This window comes from Centruroides sculpturatus, unplaced genomic scaffold (genome assembly GCF_000671375.1).
Source record: "Centruroides sculpturatus isolate CEXI.00-Female unplaced genomic scaffold, Cexi_2.0 scaffold1163, whole genome shotgun sequence".
Classification (NCBI taxonomy): Eukaryota; Metazoa; Arthropoda; class Arachnida; order Scorpiones; family Buthidae; genus Centruroides; species Centruroides sculpturatus.
In genome coordinates this window covers 217,508-240,154 of record NW_019385338.1, presented here as the reverse complement: position 1 = coordinate 240,154, position 22,647 = coordinate 217,508, and the positions used below count along the sequence as shown (strand labels likewise).

The 22,647-nt window shown below is 29.9% G+C and overlaps 1 protein-coding gene across 5 annotated transcripts in view; it reads left to right on the top strand.

The window, feature by feature from the left end:
• Positions 1-10,236: 10,236 nt before the first annotated feature.
• Positions 10,237-22,647, top strand: part of LOC111637827 (protein FAM89A-like) — a 14,160-nt gene continuing 1,749 nt past the window's right edge. The window contains exons 1-3 of one of the 5 annotated variants that reach the window (XM_023383406.1): positions 10,237-10,343; positions 12,938-13,243; positions 13,326-13,958. In XM_023383406.1, the coding sequence (XP_023239174.1) occupies positions 12,953-13,243; positions 13,326-13,643 (609 nt within the window). In that variant the 5' untranslated portion in view covers positions 10,237-10,343; positions 12,938-12,952 and the 3' untranslated portion in view covers positions 13,644-13,958. Of the gene's footprint in view, positions 10,348-12,681; positions 12,754-12,937; positions 13,244-13,325; positions 13,959-22,647 lie in introns of those variants that run through there. The other 4 variants (XM_023383407.1, XM_023383408.1, XM_023383405.1 and 1 more) reach the window with 4 other exon arrangements.

The window sequence follows — 22,647 nt, the reverse complement described above, 5'->3', positions numbered from 1 at the left end:
TTTTGCCACCTTTTTCTGATTGGTTTGTGTTCGTAAATAATCGCATTATGTATGAATCAATAAAATGCTGTGATAATTTAAATCAGCGTAAATTTTGAGCTTTTTTTAAGGCTTCGAGCAGATGGCATTATATCAAATCAGAGTTAAGCGGGGTCTTACTGTACTTTAAACAAGTTCATGTTTTCTCAAATCAAAATAATGTTTGTATTTTTAATAAGTAACATTTATTAAACACAAAAAACAACCAAATCATGAATTATATATTATTACAGGATTGAAAAAATAAAATCATATTACAGGAGGCAAAATCAACTTGATTAGTTTTGCCTACTGTACGTAGCTAGATTTAGACTTATGGCCCTAAGCTACAAGAGGTCCTACTTTCTTCATCAAATAATGAGGAATACATATAAAGCGTCCTTGAGAACAGAATGAGAATCCTTATAATCCAGGTCCTACGCTATTGCATACTTAACTTATGTGTAAATCCGGCTGTTCCTATATAATTAATTTTAATAGTAAAACAGAACTATGTAAATTACAAACTATTCATGTTTCAAAAGAAAGATTATTCAGTGTTATAAATATAGGTATTTCTCATACAATAACATACTTCTACAACATGGTTTTGCTCTAACAGTGTGTGAAAATTGGGGATATCCTTGCACAACACAGTTCAAGAATTTGGAAAATCCTCTGTACAAAATTTCACAATTTTTAAGTACAAACTCCATTATTCAACACTTTTTCCTTCAAGTAAGAGTGTGTGTCATCTCAATTTGCTCATGGATTTTAGAATATTGAAATTTTTAATTGACTAGGTGCCTTTTGTCAGGTTTACTTTAATAAAAACTAATGGAAGAAACAAATTGAAATTTGTCCTAGCTTTCCTATCAACCAGGTGTTATCGCTGTTGCTTTCAGACTTTAAGAATGTCACAGTGTTTTGTTTTTATATATTAATCTTTGTATTTAGAGAATAACACAGCACTTTTTTGCAACATATCTATCATATCATACGAGGGATACCTATAGTTTAAAGCAAACATTGCATTTAATATCAAGTAATTCTATTTAAACATCTTTTCAACATCTTGAGTAACAAAATTCCATTCAAAATGCATTTCAGGTTTTACAGAAATAATCCTCTTCAATTGTGTTTTGACTTGCTGGTGCCTATTTAAAAAATAATATCTAACAATACCTCAATATACATGCAGTTTAACATACAAACAGACTAAATATGAAAATTTTTACATAAACAACGTATTGTATAACAAAGAATAGTTTAACATCATTAAAAGTGCATTCAGTTTTTAATATATTGTACATCAAGATATTTTTAAGATGTCATTTTGAATAGGCACAAGAGTCAAAAGGCAACTGAAGAACTGTTATTTTTGCAATAATTCAAATGCATTTTGCCTGAAATTTTGTTACTCAAAGTACCAAAATAATGTTTAAGTTTTACAAGTCTCGCATGACTACAATGCAGTTATTGGCAATTTAATTTAAAAAAAAAAAACAGCATGGTTCCAAAACAAAGACTTTACCGTAGTATTCATTTTACAGTAAACTAACATTCATATAAGATTTCAAATATTAAATAACTTTCAATTCAAGCATACATTAGCAAACCTTACTCAGTGGCCATCTGTGTAATTCAATGCAGGTGTTTACGAATTGTCTATAAAATAAATATGATTTATCATTTTTATTTTATGAATAATTTCCTTTGTCCAATAGCAATAATAAAATACTCAGAAAAAATTAAACAGAAAATTTTAATATTGATGATATAATTATTTTCTGTTTAATGTTGTTCAAAATGTTGTAACCTTTTAAACACAATTTCATCTTGTTTTAATATTTTAATTTTGTAAGGCATCATCGCTTATTTATAAAAATAAGTTTGTCAAATCAATATTTTTAATATTTGTCTGAATCATTAATTGTTATAACCCAGGATTAAAATTTAAAATTGCATAACCCACACGCCATTTCAAAATCATCTTTCAAACACACAACACACAGGTTATCTGCACAAAAAAAGGAAATACATAGAAACTAAGACATCTGCTGAAGTTCTTTTGACAAGTTCACAAAATTTTAGAAACACCAATTTTAGTTTACTACTACTAAGATATGATTCAAAGTTCATAAAGATGAACATTTAAAGTTATCAAATTGCAAAAGAAACAACTGTTGATTACAGAAAATGTAGAGAATTGTTTAGACAAAGATATATCTTAAATGCTAGATACTAAATTTAAAGTGAGAAACATTTCAATAATGGAAGTATTTTCAGATAAAAACACATTTTATTCTTCAAAGAAAACAACTGTACTAAATATATGAACCAAAATATAGAAATAATCATGAGTGTGCTATAACACTAAGTTTTACTAAATCATTCTTCCAATGTGTGATTATGATTAAAATGTCAAATTCACATTTTAAATCTATAAATAAAAATTTATAATTCTTTGCTTTATCAAAATTTAATTATACTACTTATTCATCAAATCAAAAAACCTTCAGATTGTGTTTTGAATTTTCCATTTTATGTTAAGCTATACAATGCTGAAATTAATAAGAGTGTCAAAAAACATTAGAATTTACACTGGAAAGCTCATTAATTAATGGCACAGCTATTCTCTATGACAATAATTGGACACTTCTGATAAAATTTAAATAATCCAAAAAAATCTTCCAAACAACTTACAAACTTCTTACATTAATTAATCTTAAGAATTAAAATTAAATTTAATTATTTTAGAAGTAATAGCTAGAAAAAAAATAGAGTAAAACTTGAAGTCTAACTTGTCTAAATTGGACAAACATGTTATCAATTATGCTGTATGAACCTCAAAAGGCTCTTAAGACATAGAAGACTTGAATGTCTAAGTGCACTTATTGTTAAGTCTTAGACTTGATTTGATCATTGGTGATAGTCGGCACAGCAGTTTTCAATATTTCAAAATTGACAAACTGAACACATTGAATGTCTGTATTCTCCTGTCATGCCACAAGAATATTGGGTGAAAAAGCACATGTGCAATAATCAGTCATTTTTCTGTTTTACAATGTTTTTGCAACAGCATTACAGAGCAGGAAATTTCCCTAATTATTGGAAATTTAACTCCTATGAAAAAAATGTGCGTGTATTTGCAGATATTTAATGAAATAAAAGGAAAAGTTCTGAATATTTTTTATAAAATCACAGGGGGGAAAGTATATAAAATCTAAAAAAAAAATAAATATTTAATTAGGTGTATGATGGAATAATTTTCGAGAGATTTCAGGATTTACATGAATTCTATAAAATGACTAGAATACAAAACAGACAATATTTTGATTTGAATGTCTAGGCAACCACACATTAAATGTTCATTCAATCTCGTCAATATTTGTAACAATAACCAAATATTAAAGACTCGTCGCCTTAAGCCAAACTTCATTTCCAGATACACATTTAGAATTAACATATAACTAATTGATTAATGTAGTAAAGATTGGTGAGGCAAAATAACAATTTGTAACATGTTAGCTCAATTTATGAGGAACAAGTTGATCCTTTCTTTTAGTGTTTTCAAATTAATTTCTGATTTTGGAGATTTATACAAGATTGAAAAAGTACCATAACTGCAAAAATTATGTGATGGACTAAATTCATATGTCAGAAAAGATCCAATTCAAATAGTATAATAAGTACCAAAAATTACAGTTCAAATCTCTTTTCAGATTTCTAAAATATTCATAATTCAAATTATTAAATATTAATAGTAAATACAGCAATACCCCGAACTTACGCGATAGGTGGGACCGAGCGATAACCGCATAAGTCGGGGTATAATTTCTCAATGTGTGTAAAATCCAAGTTGGATGTATGTTAGCTAATAAATGTTCTCGTTAATCTTATCTCATCTTTTGATTAGTTCATTGTTACAAGAAATCACCACATAGAGTCTCTCGAGTCTCCGTAGATATAACAAACACAGAAATAAATAACACAAAATAAATTGTAGGTGTGTCGATTCCGCGCGACACGTCCGAACATGTAAGTTGAACAATAGTGTGGAGGGAATGAGTAATCAAGAGTTGCGTGGTGCTCAAACAAAAGACGAATCGACGAGATTTGAAAATCGCGTAACTCCAGGTTCGCGTAAGTCGAGGTATCACTGTATATAGAAGTAATAAATTTAATGATAACATTGCTAATTTATGGATAATAAATTTGTCTAATTGATTAATCAAATGAATGTCATTGACAATTATGGAAGATACTATACTAATTTGAAGTATTTTTTGCATCCTGAATAGTTTTTTCTATTTAAATAAAAGTTACTTTTGGCTCAGATCATTTAGATACATGAAACAAAAAATGAACATTATGTTTTATTACCATACTATAATTTGAAAGTTATGATTAAGTTGAAAAACTAACTACAGATTCAATCAAATTCTGAGACAAAAACCTGAAAAGAAATTGAAGTTCTAATTATGGAGCAAAAAACTTATTAATATCACTTTACTATTGATGATATAAATTAACTAGCAGATGAGCCCGGCGTTGCTCGGGCAAAAAGTAACAATAGCGAAGATTAAGATTATTAGATTTTAGTCGATATTACCCGTTTTCACCAGGCGCAAGAATTAGGTCTCTCTCTTCCGAGACACTTAGAGAATTTTTACATGGTCTAAAAATATGTTCAATTTTATGCAAAACACCACATCTAAAATAGTACAGTAAAGCTGAGTTCTATAAAATAATCCTTAAGCTTTCCCTCTCCTCCATGGGGATAATTTCCAAAAATCCCTTCTTAGTATGCATTCTCAAGGCATATACTACTAAAATGCAGTCAAACGTGCAAAAAAAAAATTAAAATTAAAATCATTATTGAATTTTAACTGAATAAATCTTTAGTATTCAAAAAGTTCTTTTATTTAAATAACCTATAAAATAAAAAAAAATCAGAAAATTTTTCATTACAATGGAGAATTAACTTACTTGATAACTTTACTTGAATTATATGGTTGATTTTAAACTCTAAAATCTAAAAAACTTGTTTGGAATTTTATATTTTCAATTCAATATTTCGAATTTGGAACAAATTCAAATACTCGTTCGAATTTATTTATTTTGGATTTATTGTTTTTGGGTTACCCAAAAGATGAAAATGATTCAACTCATCTCAATTATATTATAAGATTAGCAGAAAAGATGCTAACAAGTTTCTTGTTGTAGAAAATTATTTAATACAATATACACCATCACATCTATAACAAAATTTTATTGACCTAAGGATTTAGAAAATTTTCAGCACTAATATATCTTTATTTAATTATCATAAAAAAATAATTTTAGAAGTTATCAATAACAATTTAGCCTTGATCTATTTATTATGATAAAAATCATCTCTGGTAGTAGTAATAAAATTTTTATTAGTGTTAGTGAATGTAAATTAGAATATTGAATATTCTATTTTCATTTTTTTCAGATGATAAATATTAAATGTACAATACCTAGTATCTACCTAATAGTTCTTTCAGTATATCTTTGATTACTGATTAACAGAGTTGTCTTCAAATGCCAAATTAAAAATTAAGGAATTGACAAAGCACAGTTCTGTCAGAATAATAATTGTTTAACAAAAAGAAAAAGTATAAAAAAAGACCATGGCTTCTTAGGAGAAAATAAAATTAGACATAATCAGTATGATGTATATGTTAAATGCATTTAATAAAAATTAACTTTTAGACATTCATCACTTTATAACATAAAATATTTAATCCATACTTTTAGATTTTTTGATAATGATCATAATTTTTCCATTTATTAAGCATAATTCTCATTTCACAAACTATAATTTTGCCAGTTAGCAATTATTTTTGAATTAAAATTTTTTTTATAATGTGAAGACCTCTGAAATGAATTTAATAAACCATATGTAACCTATACAAAAAAAAAATCTTGTAAGACAAGCTTACATTAAAAAATAATAAACTAAGCTTCAAAAAACTTAAAACTTACTTCCTTTGTATGAGAAGAAATTAATTTTGTATCCATATAATTGTAAAATGCAGTATTTTACACAAAAATAATTTTTATGTAGATTTATTCTGCAATATGAAATCATTATTTTGAGATTCTATCAAAAAGATTTTCCAATTATTTAAATATAATGTTTACAAGTGGTTTCAATTGATTAAATAAGCTTATTAGCCATATAAATCAAAAACCAGAAAGTTGAATAGATTTAATTTATGTTTGTATGTAATATATTAAGGCTAAAATTTAAAATAATGATAATCCATCCTCCACAATAAGGTCACCAGCTCTTTCAGACTCAATAGGAAGCTCCCAGAATTTGGTAAAAATTTTTAAATTCTCACACTCCTGAATTGAGGCTTACTCTTCCCATATTTATTCAACAAGACAATCAACTTTTGGATTGCAGGTTATAATAGAAAATAGTATTTTGACATTACTGAAAGTCAAAAAAAAAAAAAAATGTCAAATCTCTCAAAATTCTTAACTCCTGGAATTGACTCTTGTGGAGTAAGCTTGCCAACTCTCATATCACTAAAAACTCTGCTCTCAAGAGAAACATTTTATTTTGTTAAGTTACGTCAACCCAACACTTGGGAGAGCTGCCTAGGAGGGATGCACTCCGGGAGGTCTTTTTAAGGATAACTGGCCCCCATTTGGGCATTACAGACGTGGAGAAAACCTGGAAAACTCCACACAGCCAGCCCATTTTGCCCAGGCACAAATCCACAACCGAACTTCCAGCATTCAGGGAACAGAACTGCCTGGCCGCCGGTGGGCCCCAAGAGAAGCTATCTTCAAATCGTGTCAACATCACTAAGAAACCTTTTTCTACATTCTTTTTATATTTTAGACATAATTTAAAGCTTAATTTAAATTAAACATATAAACAATATTAAGATCTTTATCAATATAAGTGCGACCTGTCAAGTTTAAATCTTTTTTTTTTTTTAATTTTATGTTTACATTTAACACATCTTTATGTTAAATAAGAAAAAAATTGTTTAAATGCATTTATGAATTTACATACATTTCAATTAAAAGCAATATTTAATTCAATTAATAAAAATAATTAATTTTTTATTGAATTATTTCAAATATTTTGAATTTATTTATAAATAAATAATTTATTTATTTAATTTTAAAATGATTAAAATTTTTAATAATATTTTAAATAAGAGGAAAACTTTCCGAGCACAAAAGATGGACTTCAATTTGATTGAATACAAACAATGGATGAAGTGTCTTTTATTCAAAATTTACAAAACCATGCTTTAAAATACGTCATCGACACGCGAAAAATGTGTCAATTACAGCTAATTAATATGAATAACAATAATTTATTAAGAATAGAATAAATTATTAATAATTTTTCTAATTATAAATTTAATTTAGGTACTTATTTAAAAACCTTAATAAAATAACAAAAAAATTTAAAGATGAATAAATAAACTAACCAGGGAAAAAAAACAATAGATACGTGTAACATAGAATATTAAATGTATTATTTGCAAGACTGATCAACACACAACTCACCTTCCGCCATTTTGTATGATACAGAAACGATATCAGGTGGCGCTTTTTCGTAAATTTATTTGTCGTTCCTAACTTGTCTATAGTATAAACTACACGTTTGTAATTTTTTTTTTTGGAATTTTTTGTGATTTTTTTAAAAAAAGTAATCACTTTTCTAAATAGTTATTAAGAAATAAATTTATAAACCTACGTTTAGCGGATTCAATTGAGTTTGATTGTTATCGATTTTATATCTAAACGAAGTATTTAATTTATGCATGGTTATTTTATTAATATTTCTTTATTATCCTGTATAAATAATCATTAATAATATCTTAGGATTAATTTGCATTAATAAAATATTTTAAATTAGGGCGCTGTATGCTTTTTCGGAAATCGCAATCATTTTTTCCCCCTTCTTTTTTTTTGGGGTAATTTTAAATAAAATTGATTAATAAATTATTTAATTAATAGGAAAAAAAAGTCTTATAATTTGAAAAATAACATATGCAAAAATATAAATTTTGTTTTATCATATTCCATAAATCAATATTGCTTTGTCGCATGCAAAATTACTCGATAAATCTCTTAAATCGACCCAAATTTAAGTTTAAACGAGGATTAATAAATCAATATTTATATCTAAATAATCAATAAATCGAAGATAATAATTTTCTTTAAAGAAAATAATTTAAATAGCTCTTTATGTGTAATTTATTTTAACATTTTTACAAATTCACACGGAATAACCTCCAAACGACGGACATTTTTTAATGGTTTCCGCCAGTGCGATTCCGGTTTACACGGGTTTTACAGTATGTAAAATAATAATATAAATAAATTAATTCTGTGGCTGCATCATTGCTACTTTCGATAAAAAAGGATTGTTATTACCTTTTTATTGTATAGCAAATATTTGTTAATAAATCATCTATAGAAAATATTATGTAACTTTAATTAGCGTCTCTTAATCTCAAACAAAATCAAAACAAAATTTTACAAAATCAAAACCAATTTAAACAGTAAACAGGACTAAAATCAATAACTACATGCATTTCTAATTATAACGTAGCAGTTAGCACGGTATTTATTATGACATATACAGTGAAACCTGTGCAAAACGGAACCCGAATAAAAAGAAAACCTGCAAAACAGGAAAAAATATTCGGTATCGTGCGATTCCGGCTTACATAGGTTTTACAGTATATATATTTATATATATATACTTGCATCATTAATTTTCATATTATGCATGAATGTATATTATTATCATCATATTTTAATTAATGCGACATAATAATGTGATAGACTAGAAATTTGATAATTATTCAACATGTAATAATATAAAATATACATAAATTAAATATGATGATAATATAAATTCGTGGGTAATACGAAAATTAATGAATATATTGCGCCTATAAATATACTGATATAAGTTTATTTGTAAATATAATAATATAATGCTCGACAATTGATCATATTTTAACAAAATTGATATCAATTGTGTAGTTTTTAAAATATAAATTTAATTTGTGTAGATATAAAGGTAAAAACTTTTTAAATTACTAATAAAACTGAAGAGTATAGAATGAATTATTTATATAATCAATTGAAGAATCGATAGTTTATAGTAATTACTACTTATGACCTTCGAATTTTGTCTAAACTGTACCGATATAAATATATTTTGATCAATAATATGCTCTCCACCTCAAATTAATAGTGTACCCCTGTACATCATACTTGTACGTTAGCAATAAAATCGTGCCTATAATTTATCTGTCATTTTGGGGGAAAAATTTTTAAATGAATTTACATGACTTTTGGTTTACATCGGAAGTTCGAACAGAGTTAATTGGGGGTCTCCTGTTCCTAATCTTTCCCTATCTGGTCTCGATTTTCATCTATATAACTCCGTTCTCGAGATTATGAAAAGAATGACAGATAGATGGATGACAGTGGGAATTTATAGGTCTACAATTTTTTTCAAATTGCAGCCCAATAAATGTTGAATGTCATCTCTGTGTAGTTTTAACTCTTTCCGCCCTGTGGGCACTAAGGGGGCCTCTTTTTGCAAGCCCATTATGGGTTCGACCAGGCCCACAATGGGGCTGCCAGGTAGTGAGGGACGGGGCCCGACATATCCGAACGGACCACCCCCCGAAAAATTCCTGGGGATTTTTTCGACCCGTTTGGATTCGAGCCCGGATCCTCCAGAGCGGTAGGCTGCCACCTTGACCGCTCGGCTATCCGGCCCATCTCTGTGTAGTAATTCACAATATATCACATAATTATTAAACTCCTCTCTGTGGGCACTGAGGGCCTTTTTTTTAGCCAGCCCGTTATGGTTCAGTTATGTCCACAACGAGGCGGCCGAGTGGCCAGGGCGGGTTCGAAGTATTCGGACGGACCATTCCCGAAAAATTCCCAAGGTTTTTTTGACCTTCCGGATTCTATCCCGGGTTTCCCAGAACGGTTAGCTGCCACCCTAACCGCGTTAGATTATATATTTTCTATTGCAAATCTATTACAGTAATTATACATTGTAAAATTTCATTTCTTAAAAAAAAACAAAAAATAAAAAATAAAAACATAAATTTGTAAAATCTACCGAAAATCAGAATAGATCTACGGAAATTTCCCAAATTCGACATTGACAGGTGGCAACACTGACGAGATGATTAGTTCAGACATGGCCACCTAGATGCTATCGTTTGGAGGATCGTACCGTAAACAAAGAATTGTAAAAACAGGCACGTGACAATTCTCTAGTCGTAAGTAAGACATTAGTTACAACGAGACCGATTTCGATTATAATGCAAGAAAATAAATAAACGCAAGCGATGTAACAGGTGTTTTTTTTTTTTATATGTTGTACGGATTCCGAGAGGAACGGCGTATCGCATAAATAAAAAAACGTTCATAGCATTGTCGGGTTGAATCAACATTACTACCTTTTAATACTGAGCAACTTTATTGAATGTAGTTTGATACCGCCAGTACTAATAAGTTCGTGCGTATGTCTGTATAAACCCAGCAATTATTTAATAACGACAAATGTTTTCGACATGATTACGTGCGAAATGCAAGCCCGACTGAGAAATAGCCATTGGACTTAGAGGATCTAAATTCCAGTACTAAATTTCCTATGCATAATTGTGTCCAGTTACCGAATATCATCCGAACCATGGTCAAAATTAGAACAGGAAGGAAGAAAGTCAACATCAGTAAAGAACATAATTACAAGGTGAAGGATGTTGGCTTTCTTTTTTATCTTGTGAGCCGTTCTAATCTTGACTGCGGTCTAGGTGATGTTTAGTGACCGAATGTCCGAGCGGTTGGGGTGGGAACCCAGGATCAAATGTGTCAAAAAACTCCAGAAAAGTGGTCATCTGGATGCACTGGGTCCCGTTCCTCATTGCATGGCTGAACCCATAATGGGCTTGCTTAAAAAAAGCCACCTTAGTGCTCATAGGGTGGAAAGAATTAAAACAAAAACCAAACAAAGCAATGCTGTGGAATTTGTGTTATTGTCGTTTCTCGGTTGGACCTGACGACGTGTGATTGTGTCAAAAACATTTGTTGCTAAATTGTTGGATTCATAAAGGTGTATGTGTAAATAATCATACATCCAATATGTAAGGTCTCTTAAAACAACTGATAAAAATCTCTTGATCAAATACTTTTAATATATGGTATGTAACAAGCTCTTAATGTTGTTCTTGTTTTTTCTTGGGTTATTCGGATGGTAAAGGATGGTATTTGTTTGTATTTTATACTATGTGTAAGCTTATTTAATGATTTGTAAATTTGTATGCTAATGCTTCTGAATGTGAATCATTTTATAACTAAACATTTATATTTTAATGGTATTCATTAAAATATGAAATTTTATTTATGTAAGTATTATGAACAAATTAATTAAATGAGAATGTTAGATATTTTCAGTTAAATTTAAAGTAATAAAGTACAAATAAAATGTTTATGATTAAGGAAAAGTAAATATCTATTCCTTAATGTATAATTGTTATAACTATATAAAACACAGACATTTTTAAAAAAAATTGTTGTTATATTTATAGATAACTAAAAACTCTGCAGATTATTTTTGTTGGGGTATAATTATAAAATTATTATTATTAATTAATTGTGATTGTGGCTTATAGCATGCAAAAAGACTATTCAAAATGCATATTTACCTGAAGATGATGATAACATTAATCAGAACTCTATAATAAATAAAGCTTTATAGGTGTTATTTTTAACATATTTTGGGATGTTCTAATTCTGAAAACATTTAATGACTGATAACAATATTGATATTTTAATAAAAGGATTCTTCTATAGAGTATAGCCTGTATATGTATAGGAAGTAGTTGATAGATCACAATCAGGATATAAATAAGTATGCATGCAAGATGCACAGCTATCCTTTTTGCTGAAATGTTTTTCAATTTTGGATGATTTTGATGTATTTCTGAATATATTTTATAATAATAATAATAATAATAATAGAATAATTACAATTGATAAGAATGTCTATTTATACATTCTTATCAATTGAAAAGTAGAAATAAAAACTATTAAACTCTTATAACTATAGCTCTATATCTCAGTTAACTCTTATAGCTTACACGATACGAAGTTTAAAAAATCCAGCTACAAGTTGCATAACTTTCCCAGCTATTATGAGATATTATTTAGAAAATAACTTTTATAATTTTAATTACAATATAACAATAAAATTGTGTGTGGTGCCATCTGTTATGAGATTTTGTTATAAAAAAAACTTTTTATATTTTTAATGAAAATTACAAAAAGCTTAATTTTGAGGGTAGGGATGAGTTTAATAAAAAAAAAGTATAAATGTTAATAATGAGTAAAATTGTCGTTAAGTTCGACCCGAATGGAGAGACACACGACAGCCTTTATCTAACAACCCTCTCGATGTTTAATGACCAAAATTTAATAGCATCAATGTCCTTCATATACAAGCCACTGTGCCAAATTTTGTTACTTAATCTGTATTTCATCCTGAGATATTAAGCAAAATAGATGCCAATATACATACATACATATCCATAGGTTTTTTTTTTATTCAGAAAGAAGAATTGTAAAAAATGCTAAGGATCAAATTTGACACAATTCCGATTTGTTTCCATGTTATGTGTACATAACAGCAAGGAAAGTAAAATTAAAATAAAATATCTAGTATATTTTCATAATTTCAATAAACTTTTTGTTAAATATTGTTAACATTAAAACACTTAGAAATTTTAAAAGTTCAATTAATTATTATTATATTTTCTTTAAATCTTAATTACATATTTTAATCTTAATTATATATTATATAATTTAATTTTTATAGGTGTTATTTTTACTTATGGCTTCATTACAAGGACTTCCACCTTTACCTAAAAGTTTAAGCGGTTTATTGAATTTTAGTAGTGCACAGTGGAAAGAATTAGAAAGACTATATACTATGCGTACAATGATTCAGCAAGATCTAACGCGCAACATGGTGGAAAGATCGACGTTGCAACACGGTTCTTCTGAAGACGACGACAGGAGTGACGTGTACGGAAGTGGAAGAGGAAGTCCTTCAATCGACGGACGAGGAGTGAGCAGAGCTAGCAGACTAGATGCTCAGTTGGCTTTATTGAGAAAAGAAATGGTAATATTTGTATAAAATTTCAATATATTATCATCATCATCACAAATATTTCTAATTCACTGTTAAATGGTAAATATTGCAGGTTGGTTTGAGACAATTAGACATGTCACTTTTATGTCAGTTATGGTCTTTGAATGAATCAATTCAAGAATATAAACAACTTCTTCAGGAACGAATGTCATTCTCTCCTACTCATGCTTCATCACCGGGATGGGATAACGGTTTGGAATCTCCAAGCAGTGAAGAGCCATTAGAAGTAAACGGCAAACAGTTTAAATTGGATTATCCTATTGCTAAACATCGAAGTATGCACGGACATCAGGATTTAGATGTGGTTCCGGAACGGTTATCCTCAACCGATAGTTCGTCTCATTCTAGTCTAGAGTTTGGTAATATATGAATTTTAAATTATTAGAAGTAAATTTTGGTAAAACTGTCAAATGCTATATTTATGACAATTTTCAAAATATAGCATTATGCAGTTTATACGAATTTTGACAAATATCAAGAAGTGCATCTATTTTTCTTTTATAACGTTAATGTTATATATTTATAGAAAAGATTGGATACTTTTTCTGTTATATATTATTTATTTATAACAGTGATTTGATATAATTGAATGTTTGTGCTTTATCGATAAGAAAGTTTTTGAAAAAAAATTTATTGTAAGTGCTATAATACGAAGTTTTACAATATTTATGGCAAACGAGTGTTAGATAGTATGATATTTATNGGAAACAATTCAAACTTTGAAATTTTTAATATTCTTCTAGATCATTTAAATGCATAACTGATATCTCCCTGATTATGCTTGTTTCAACAATAATATAGACAATTTCATAACAGTGATTTGATATAATTGAATGTTTGTGCTTTATCGATAAGAAAGTTTTTGAAAAAAAATTTATTGTAAGTGCTATAATACGAAGTTTTACAATATTTATGGCAAACGAGTGTTAGATAGTATGATATTTATTACTATATTTTATTGGAATTGTACTTATAGTTATGAGGGTTTTAACTCTTACATTCAGGATAGAGTTTTTCTAAATATCACTACTTAACCTTCATCTTAAATGTTAGTTTTCTATCAAATATCAAATTTGATAGCATGCACGTAATTTATTCAAATTTACAATTTTTATAAAATGAAATACATCTTAATAATTACAAGAAAGCATTTAATGGAATCAAATACATATCTTTGTAGTCTTGACAATACAAATAGATATGTTTCTTAAAATTAAAATAGAAATGAGATGTGCATTTAGTTAAGTAATTCCAGTTAAGATTCATATTTGATGTGCACGTTTCCATATTTGTCATTTGAATATGTGAAAATATAAATTACAATTTGCATTTTACTAAGACCGGTCGGTAAATCTAGATCACAATTTACACGTCAAAAAGTCATTCTTCATTTGTATTCATACAAAACATATCAGAAATAGTAAAACTTCTATTTATGATGAGATTGTGGCTTATAGCATGCAAAAAGACTATTCAAAATGCATATTTACCTGAAGATGATGATAACATTAATCAGAACTCTATAATAAATAAAGCTTTATAGGTGTTATTTTTAACATATTTTGGGATGTTCTAATTCTGAAAACATTTAATGACTGATAACAATATTGATATTTTAATAAAAGGATTCTTCTATAGAGTATAGCCTGTATATGTATAGGAAGTAGTTGATAGATCACAATCAGGATTCGACAATTGATCATATTTTAACAAAATTGATATCAATTGTGTAGTTTTTAAAATATAAATTTAATTTGTGTAGATATAAAGGTAAAAACTTTTTAAATTACTAATAAAACTGAAGATTATAGAATGAATTATTTATATAATCAATTGAAGAATCGATAGTTTATAGTAATTACTACTTATGACCTTCGAATTTTGTCTAAACTGTACCGATATAAATATATTTTGATCAATAATATGCTCTCCACCTCAAATTAATAGTGTACCCCTGTACATCATACTTGTACGTTAGCAATAAAATCGTGCCTATAATTTATCTGTCATTTTGGGGGAAAAATTTTTAAATGAATTTACATGACTTTTGGTTTACATCGGAAGTTCGAACAGAGTTAATTGGGGGTCTCCTGTTCCTAATCTTTCCCTATCTGGTCTCGATTTTCATCTATATAACTCCGTTCTCGAGATTATGAAAAGAATGACAGATAGATGGATGACAGTGGGAATTTATAGGTCTACAATTTTTTTCAAATTGCAGCCCAATAAATGTTGAATGTCATCTCTGTGTAGTTTTAACTCTTTCCGCCCTGTGGGCACTAAGGGGGCCTCTTTTTGCAAGCCCATTATGGGTTCGACCAGGCCCACAATGGGGCTGCCAGGTAGTGAGGGACGGGGCCCGACATATCCGAACGGACCACCCCCCGAAAAATTCCTGGGGATTTTTTCGACCCGTTTGGATTCGAGCCCGGATCCTCCAGAGCGGTAGGCTGCCACCTTGACCGCTCGGCTATCCGGCCCATCTCTGTGTAGTAATTCACAATATATCACATAATTATTAAACTCCTCTCTGTGGGCACTGAGGGCCTTTTTTTTAGCCAGCCCGTTATGGTTCAGTTATGTCCACAACGAGGCGGCCGAGTGGCCAGGGCGGGTTCGAAGTATTCGGACGGACCATTCCCGAAAAATTCCCAAGGTTTTTTTGACCTTCCGGATTCTATCCCGGGTTTCCCAGAACGGTTAGCTGCCACCCTAACCGCGTTAGATTATATATTTTCTATTGCAAATCTATTACAGTAATTATACATTGTAAAATTTCATTTCTTAAAAAAAAACAAAAAATAAAAAATAAAAACATAAATTTGTAAAATCTACCGAAAATCAGAATAGATCTACGGAAATTTCCCAAATTCGACATTGACNTCTCCCCACCTCCTCAACATTTAATCACCAAAATTTAATAGCATCAATACCCTACTAAACAAACCTCCCTGCAAAATTTCAGAAATTTTTGACAAAAAGCACAAGAGTTATTAAGCTTCAAAGAGGGTGAACAAAATCATGTCCCCCACACACTAACATCCATACATACAGAACACCACATTTTTTTTGCATTTCTTGACATCTTGAGCTATCAAGTGTCCTGAGTCGAAAAATGTAAAAATCTTGGGGTGTCATTATTTGACCGATCACCATACTTACCCTCTGTTATATATAACAGTAGGGAAAGTAATAATGGATTTAAAAAAATAAAAAGTATGTACAGAAGCCACCATTGTATTAACCACTGTCAAAAATTAAGATTTTCATTATTGCTTACTGGTAATTGTCTTAAAAACAAATTCTAGAAATAATTATACCTGCAGATAAAATTTTTCAGCTGCGAAAATTTGGTTTTGGCAATTTGCTGAAAATTATAAAATCTGTCGAGGAAATGTTGAAGTAGATGCAATTAAATTTCTAAGAAACTTAAATATTGTACACACAGACCAGACTTTGAGGATTATCTGTGAAGATTTACCGATAATCAGTAACTTTTTAATTACTGTTTCAAATACAAATGATGACACGGATATAGAAAAAATTTAAATTTCTGGAAAGACTTTGTGTTCTCAAAAGAAATTTCTATTGTTAAAAAGCTATTGAGAAGCAGAAAGAAAGAAAAGAAAATTTAATAATTCAGAAAAAAAACATTGCTTTGAAGATACACTGATTTACTAGCAATATGTTGAAGCAATGAATATCAATTAACAAGAATAAATTGCTTACAAAAATGGTGAGTGCACTAATAGAGGATGACAAATTTAATTTTATTATAGTTAAAATAAATTTACAAAGATGATATCAATAATAATAATGCTACAAAAGTTTAATGATAAAAAGACCAGATGACTGCAATGATTTTTTGGGGTTTTTAATGCTTTTTGTTTGAGTAAGCATAAAATTGCTTGAGAGAATGAATCATACAGGAACACACACTTAAGATGGATGTACAGTAGATCCCCCTATAAAACCGTTTCCTATAGTTATGATTCCTATAAAAATTGTGGCAGTATCCGTAAACAACGGTAAAAATAACTCCTATAATACGTAAAACGTCATCGGGCAGCCGAACTACTTTCCCGCCGTCCGTAGCGCCACGCTACGGAGAGATTTCTATCGTCTGGACAGTATTATATAAATTATATATAAATTAGGTACTGTACATATAATTATATATTAATTATATATAAATTAGGTACTGTATATATAATTATATATTAACTTAATTTATTGTAACTTTATTATAATTAAATATATATTTTTCGCCGTCTAGCGTCACGCTACGGCGAGTTAGGCGACCTATCGTCTGTTCAGTACTGTAATTTTATACATTTCTTGTGAAAGAAACATTTCTTATTCAACGGCCATAAAAATTATTTATATTAATGATGTCTCCAAAGGTCAACGAAGTTTTCGCAGAAAAATAATATCAGAAATCGCGGCCGCGGTTTGATGCGCTGTTCCGCGACGAAACCAAGCTTTAGCAACGGGCGTAGTCGAACGGTACACACTCGGTAAGCAATCCTACAATTTTTTGTTTATAACGTAGTTTATACGGATTATTTTTTAAAAAATATACGTATTTTGGAAATGTTGAGTCGAATTAGTCTAGAATCGATTAATTTTATGAAAGAAAATCTTTGAAACAGCTGTAGTCCGTAAACTATGATTCCTACAAAATTGATTCATAAAGAACGGAACGTATCTACCGTCTTATAGGGGGATCTACTGTACAAGATTTTATCGATTGCCAAGGATATGCATTTCGGACATGTAACTCATTGGTCCTCTTTTTAATTTTACATAAATCTGATTAAAACATTATAAAACTTAAATTATAGTCAAAAACTTCAAAAAGTCACAATGAACATGTAATTTCTGTCATTGAAGTAATTTTATGTATGTTACAGATAATAGTGACAACTGGATTCCAATGTATAATAAAATACCTAAAGTAAAATGTAAAATAAATAAAATTAATAATAAAATGAATGCTTGTATTTTATAAAAAGGGGGTTATGGTAAAATTCTATTAAAACAATAAAAATTAAAAGTTGGTATAAAGAAACTTGTATGTTCTAAATCACTGTACGACTAACATCTAAACCAGTGGTTCCCAATTAGTTTTTCCTGTGTACCACTTCAAGAAAGAGCTCAAACTGACGTACCCCTTATAGCAGAAATTCATATTAATCCATAGTATTATAAATTCAAAGGTAATTCTGCTGTCTGTCTGTTACCTTTTCACTTCTAAACCACTGGACAGGTTTTAATAAAATTTGGCACAGAGATAGCTTACATGTTGGAGATGGACATAGGCTACATTTTACTGCGAGAAAATATCCTACTCCCACGAGAAAATTCGATATAATGCAGGCAAAGCTGTGGGTAGTGATAGACAGCTAGTGATAAATAGAATGTTTTTTTACATTTATTACCTTTAAAATATAATTCTAATAATAATGAAAATAACATAAGGTTATTTAATTTTAATGCGACAAATGTGCACGATTTTCTTTGCACAGCTTTGTAAAATCTGGTTGCTTTTTGATCAGCTTCATTCTTGAGTCATCTTCAAGTTGAAGTTGGTGACAATGTTTAGTTTACATGTTTGTTGTGGCCGAAAATCCACTCGCAGAGGTATGTTGTACAAAATGGTAGTAAATATTTTATTGCCGCTTCGCTGACATGATGATAATGATAATTGTACAATTTTTGTTTCTTGCATAAGAATTTCATTTAGGTATTGTCACAAATTTTTTTGATGAAATTTTGAGAATATTTTTAGTTATAAATAAACGAATTTGTGCATTCAAAATCATGTTGTAAATTGCCGAATTTTTGATGGTCCACCCATTATTTTTTTGATTGCTTTTATGCATTCATCTTTTATGCATCTCATGCATTTAAATTTTAAATCGACCAATTTTAGATTGCTGCGTGTACCCCTTCATGCAATTTTGCATACCCCTGGGAGGTACACGTACCACTAATTGGGAACCATTGATCTAAACCAACGGTCCGCAACCGGTGGTCCATGGAGAAATTTGGACATTGATCAACTGAAGGTTACGCGAAATATTATGATAGAAATGTAAAATGCTTAGTTGCTTTTTTCACTCATTGGGGTTTTTTATTCGAATCTAAAATCAAAAACAAAGTGACTGTTATCAATAAATAATGAACAATAAACAATATTATGAGTGTGATTGTCGTCCTTAGTGGAAAAGTGCAAAGAATCCATAAACTTGTTTCAAACTAGCAGCAATGAACTTTGGGCTTGCATTAATTTGTTATAATTAAACATGTGAGTTTCATATTAATATAGTAAAATTGAACTTTTATGATCATTATTCTACAGATTTTGTATCGTTTAAAAAAATTCACGATAATGGTCCACGGGATTCAAAATTGTGACTTTAGTGGTCCATGAGGTGAGAAAGGTTGCCAAGGATATGCATTTCGGACATTAACTCATTGGTCCTCTTTTTAATTTTACATAAATCTGATTAAAACATTAGATGAATCTAATGTTGATCTGCTGATCTAAACATTAGATGAATGCTACAATATAATATAGAAAGTCTGGAGGGGGTAATGAAAAAGAGGACTGACAAGGGACATGTCCAAAATGCATATCCTCAAGTATCAATAAAATCTTGTATATCCATCTTACGTGTGTGTTCCTGTACGATTTGTTCTCTCACACAATTTTATGTTTACGAGGTATCCATAATTATAACAACAAAAGGCAATCGAGTACAACAGCTTTTTTACTAAAATAAACTAAACAAGCAATTATTTATTGTAACCTGATCACAATGCTTGGCTGCAATTTTTAATAATTTTTTAATTTAAAATATATGCTCGCCACCTCAAATTAGTAGTGTCTCTTGCCCCTGTACATTATACTTTTCTGTTAGATAATAATAGAGTTGTGCAGGTCATCTAACTCCTTTCAGGGGAAACTTTTTGAATTGAAATAATGTAACTTTCAGTTTGCATCAGAAGTTTGAATACAGTTAATTGGAGGCGCAGGAGGCCCTAATCTTTCCATATCTTATCTCAGCTTTCATCTAACTCCATTCTTGAGATTAAGGAAAGACAGACAGATGACTGGAAATTTATAGGTCTACAGTTTTTTTAAATTGCAGCCCAACAAATAGTTTTTCCTCCTTAAGTTTTATGAATGATTTTTGTATTTATATTTTAAATAATTTAAAACATGAAAAGAAGCATGCACATTTTATTTATGTTAATTTAAAAAATTTTATAGACAAAAAATATCTATGTGCATATAAAGGAGTGTTTAAATACATCAAATATCTCTCAAGATTTTCAATAAATTTTTTTGGGTGAATTGTGGATCTCCTTTCCTGGTAATACTCTGTACTCCCAGACGCCTCTCACTAAGACCACCCACAATTTACAAGTTATTCCTTGTCATATAATTGTCCTAGCTATGCTCTCGTACAGCCAATTGTTAATTAGAAATCTGTCACTCCTAATCTGGAGTAATTGGGTGTAACCTTGTACTTTTGTATAAAACACATATGATAAACACTGCAGCAAAGCCAAGAACCCGAGAAACATAGTAGTATTCTTTAGAGCAGGGGTGGCCAACCTTTTGCATACCATGCGGCAATTTTTTGATAGACGAGTTCAGATGCGCAGTGGCGTACCGTGGGTGTTAGCCGCCCGGGGCGGAGAAAAATTTCAGCCACCCTTTAATCAGGTATTTCAATTTAAAAGATCAAAATTCAGTTGTGTGAAAAAAAAATTAATAAAAAATGCGGTGGTGGTGTAGTTACCCGTACAAAATAGTCCCGTTTGACATTAGTGGCATACACGATTGCGAATGTATCGTGAATCGTAGAAGGAAAAAAAAAAAAAAAAAANAATCATTGATGGACAGACCCTGCACAATTTTCCAGTTATGTTGCTCAGAACTGACTAAAGCGCCACTTGTAATCGTCCAATGCGCCAAGTTTGGCACATGCGCCACGGTTTGGCCACCCCTGCTTTAGAGGCTTGCAGGTACTGTACATTATCAGCAGTAACACTTTGTATACAGATCTGTCTTAACAGTATTTATTCAGAAGCCATGTGTCTAAGGTTGACACAGCTAAATTTTTGCTGTGTATTATAGGCATCAAACACAATGTTTACTGGTTCTTTTGGATATACTGCCACTAAGGGCATCTAATGCAACTTGATGGGCAAAGTGGCATACTCACACTATCATAATTATTGCTTAAAATCATAGTTTGTTGTCCAGAAAATCAGCAACAAAGCCTTATTCAATTGAATGGCAGGTTATATGGAACAAATATGTCTGCTTAAGTACTACTACACAAGACTCCACTGTGTAATCTCTACAGGTTGTCCATAAATGATTGCTATACTTATTATACCGAGGTAAGTAGTATTCAGCTAAACAGTTGTAACTAGTGCCATTTGAATGGCAAACTCTGAAAGTTTTATGTAACAAGGATGCCCAATGTGAACTTCATTTACAATCTGATAAACATCGTCTAATCCAGCTTGTTCATTACTTTAACATGATCTTGTCAATTCTCTCAATATCTGTGATAATTTTCAGTTTTAATTAGTATCTAGTAGTAGCGATGATGCAAACACTACATAACCTCCCCCAAAGTCATGGTGGTATGTAAAATACACGAGTCACATGGAGTAAGATTGGGAGGAAAAGACCACTTCATCCACTCTTCATTTCAACCTCAATTCTTCTAATGATTTGCTAATTTGACATTAAATTTGCAAATATTTTGGTGAAGAGGCAGCATTCCATCTTGTTGAAAGACAAATGCACTGTCATATTGCTGCAGCATTAACCAATTCTTAAGCATATGCATAAGATTGTTATTTTTTGCAAAGAAAAATAGATTATACACTTGGCTATAACAGCCACTCAGATTTCTGCATTCTGATGATACTAGTTATGTACTGTACATTATATGGGTATGGTTTGTAGTTTCCTCATATTTTACCCCTGAAAGCATATACACTTTCAAGGATTACTACTAATCTTGTAATGGCCAGTGCCATCACATCTCTATGAAACATGATTAGGTAACACAGACAGATGACTGAATTAAATTTCATAACAAACATTTTGAATGTATTTTTGTGTTTTACTTGAGTATCTTTCTTCCATTATGAATATCTTATCAATATGATTAGTGTTACTTGGAAATTATTACATCAGTGTATTACATTTAATTATTGTCTAGTGTAAATCCAAGAATTGTAATAAATTTTAACTTTGTTCAGTAATCAAGTATATTTCATAGTTGGATTACTATTGCATTAACTTTTATGGACAGCTCAAACAGAAATGAACTATTAGC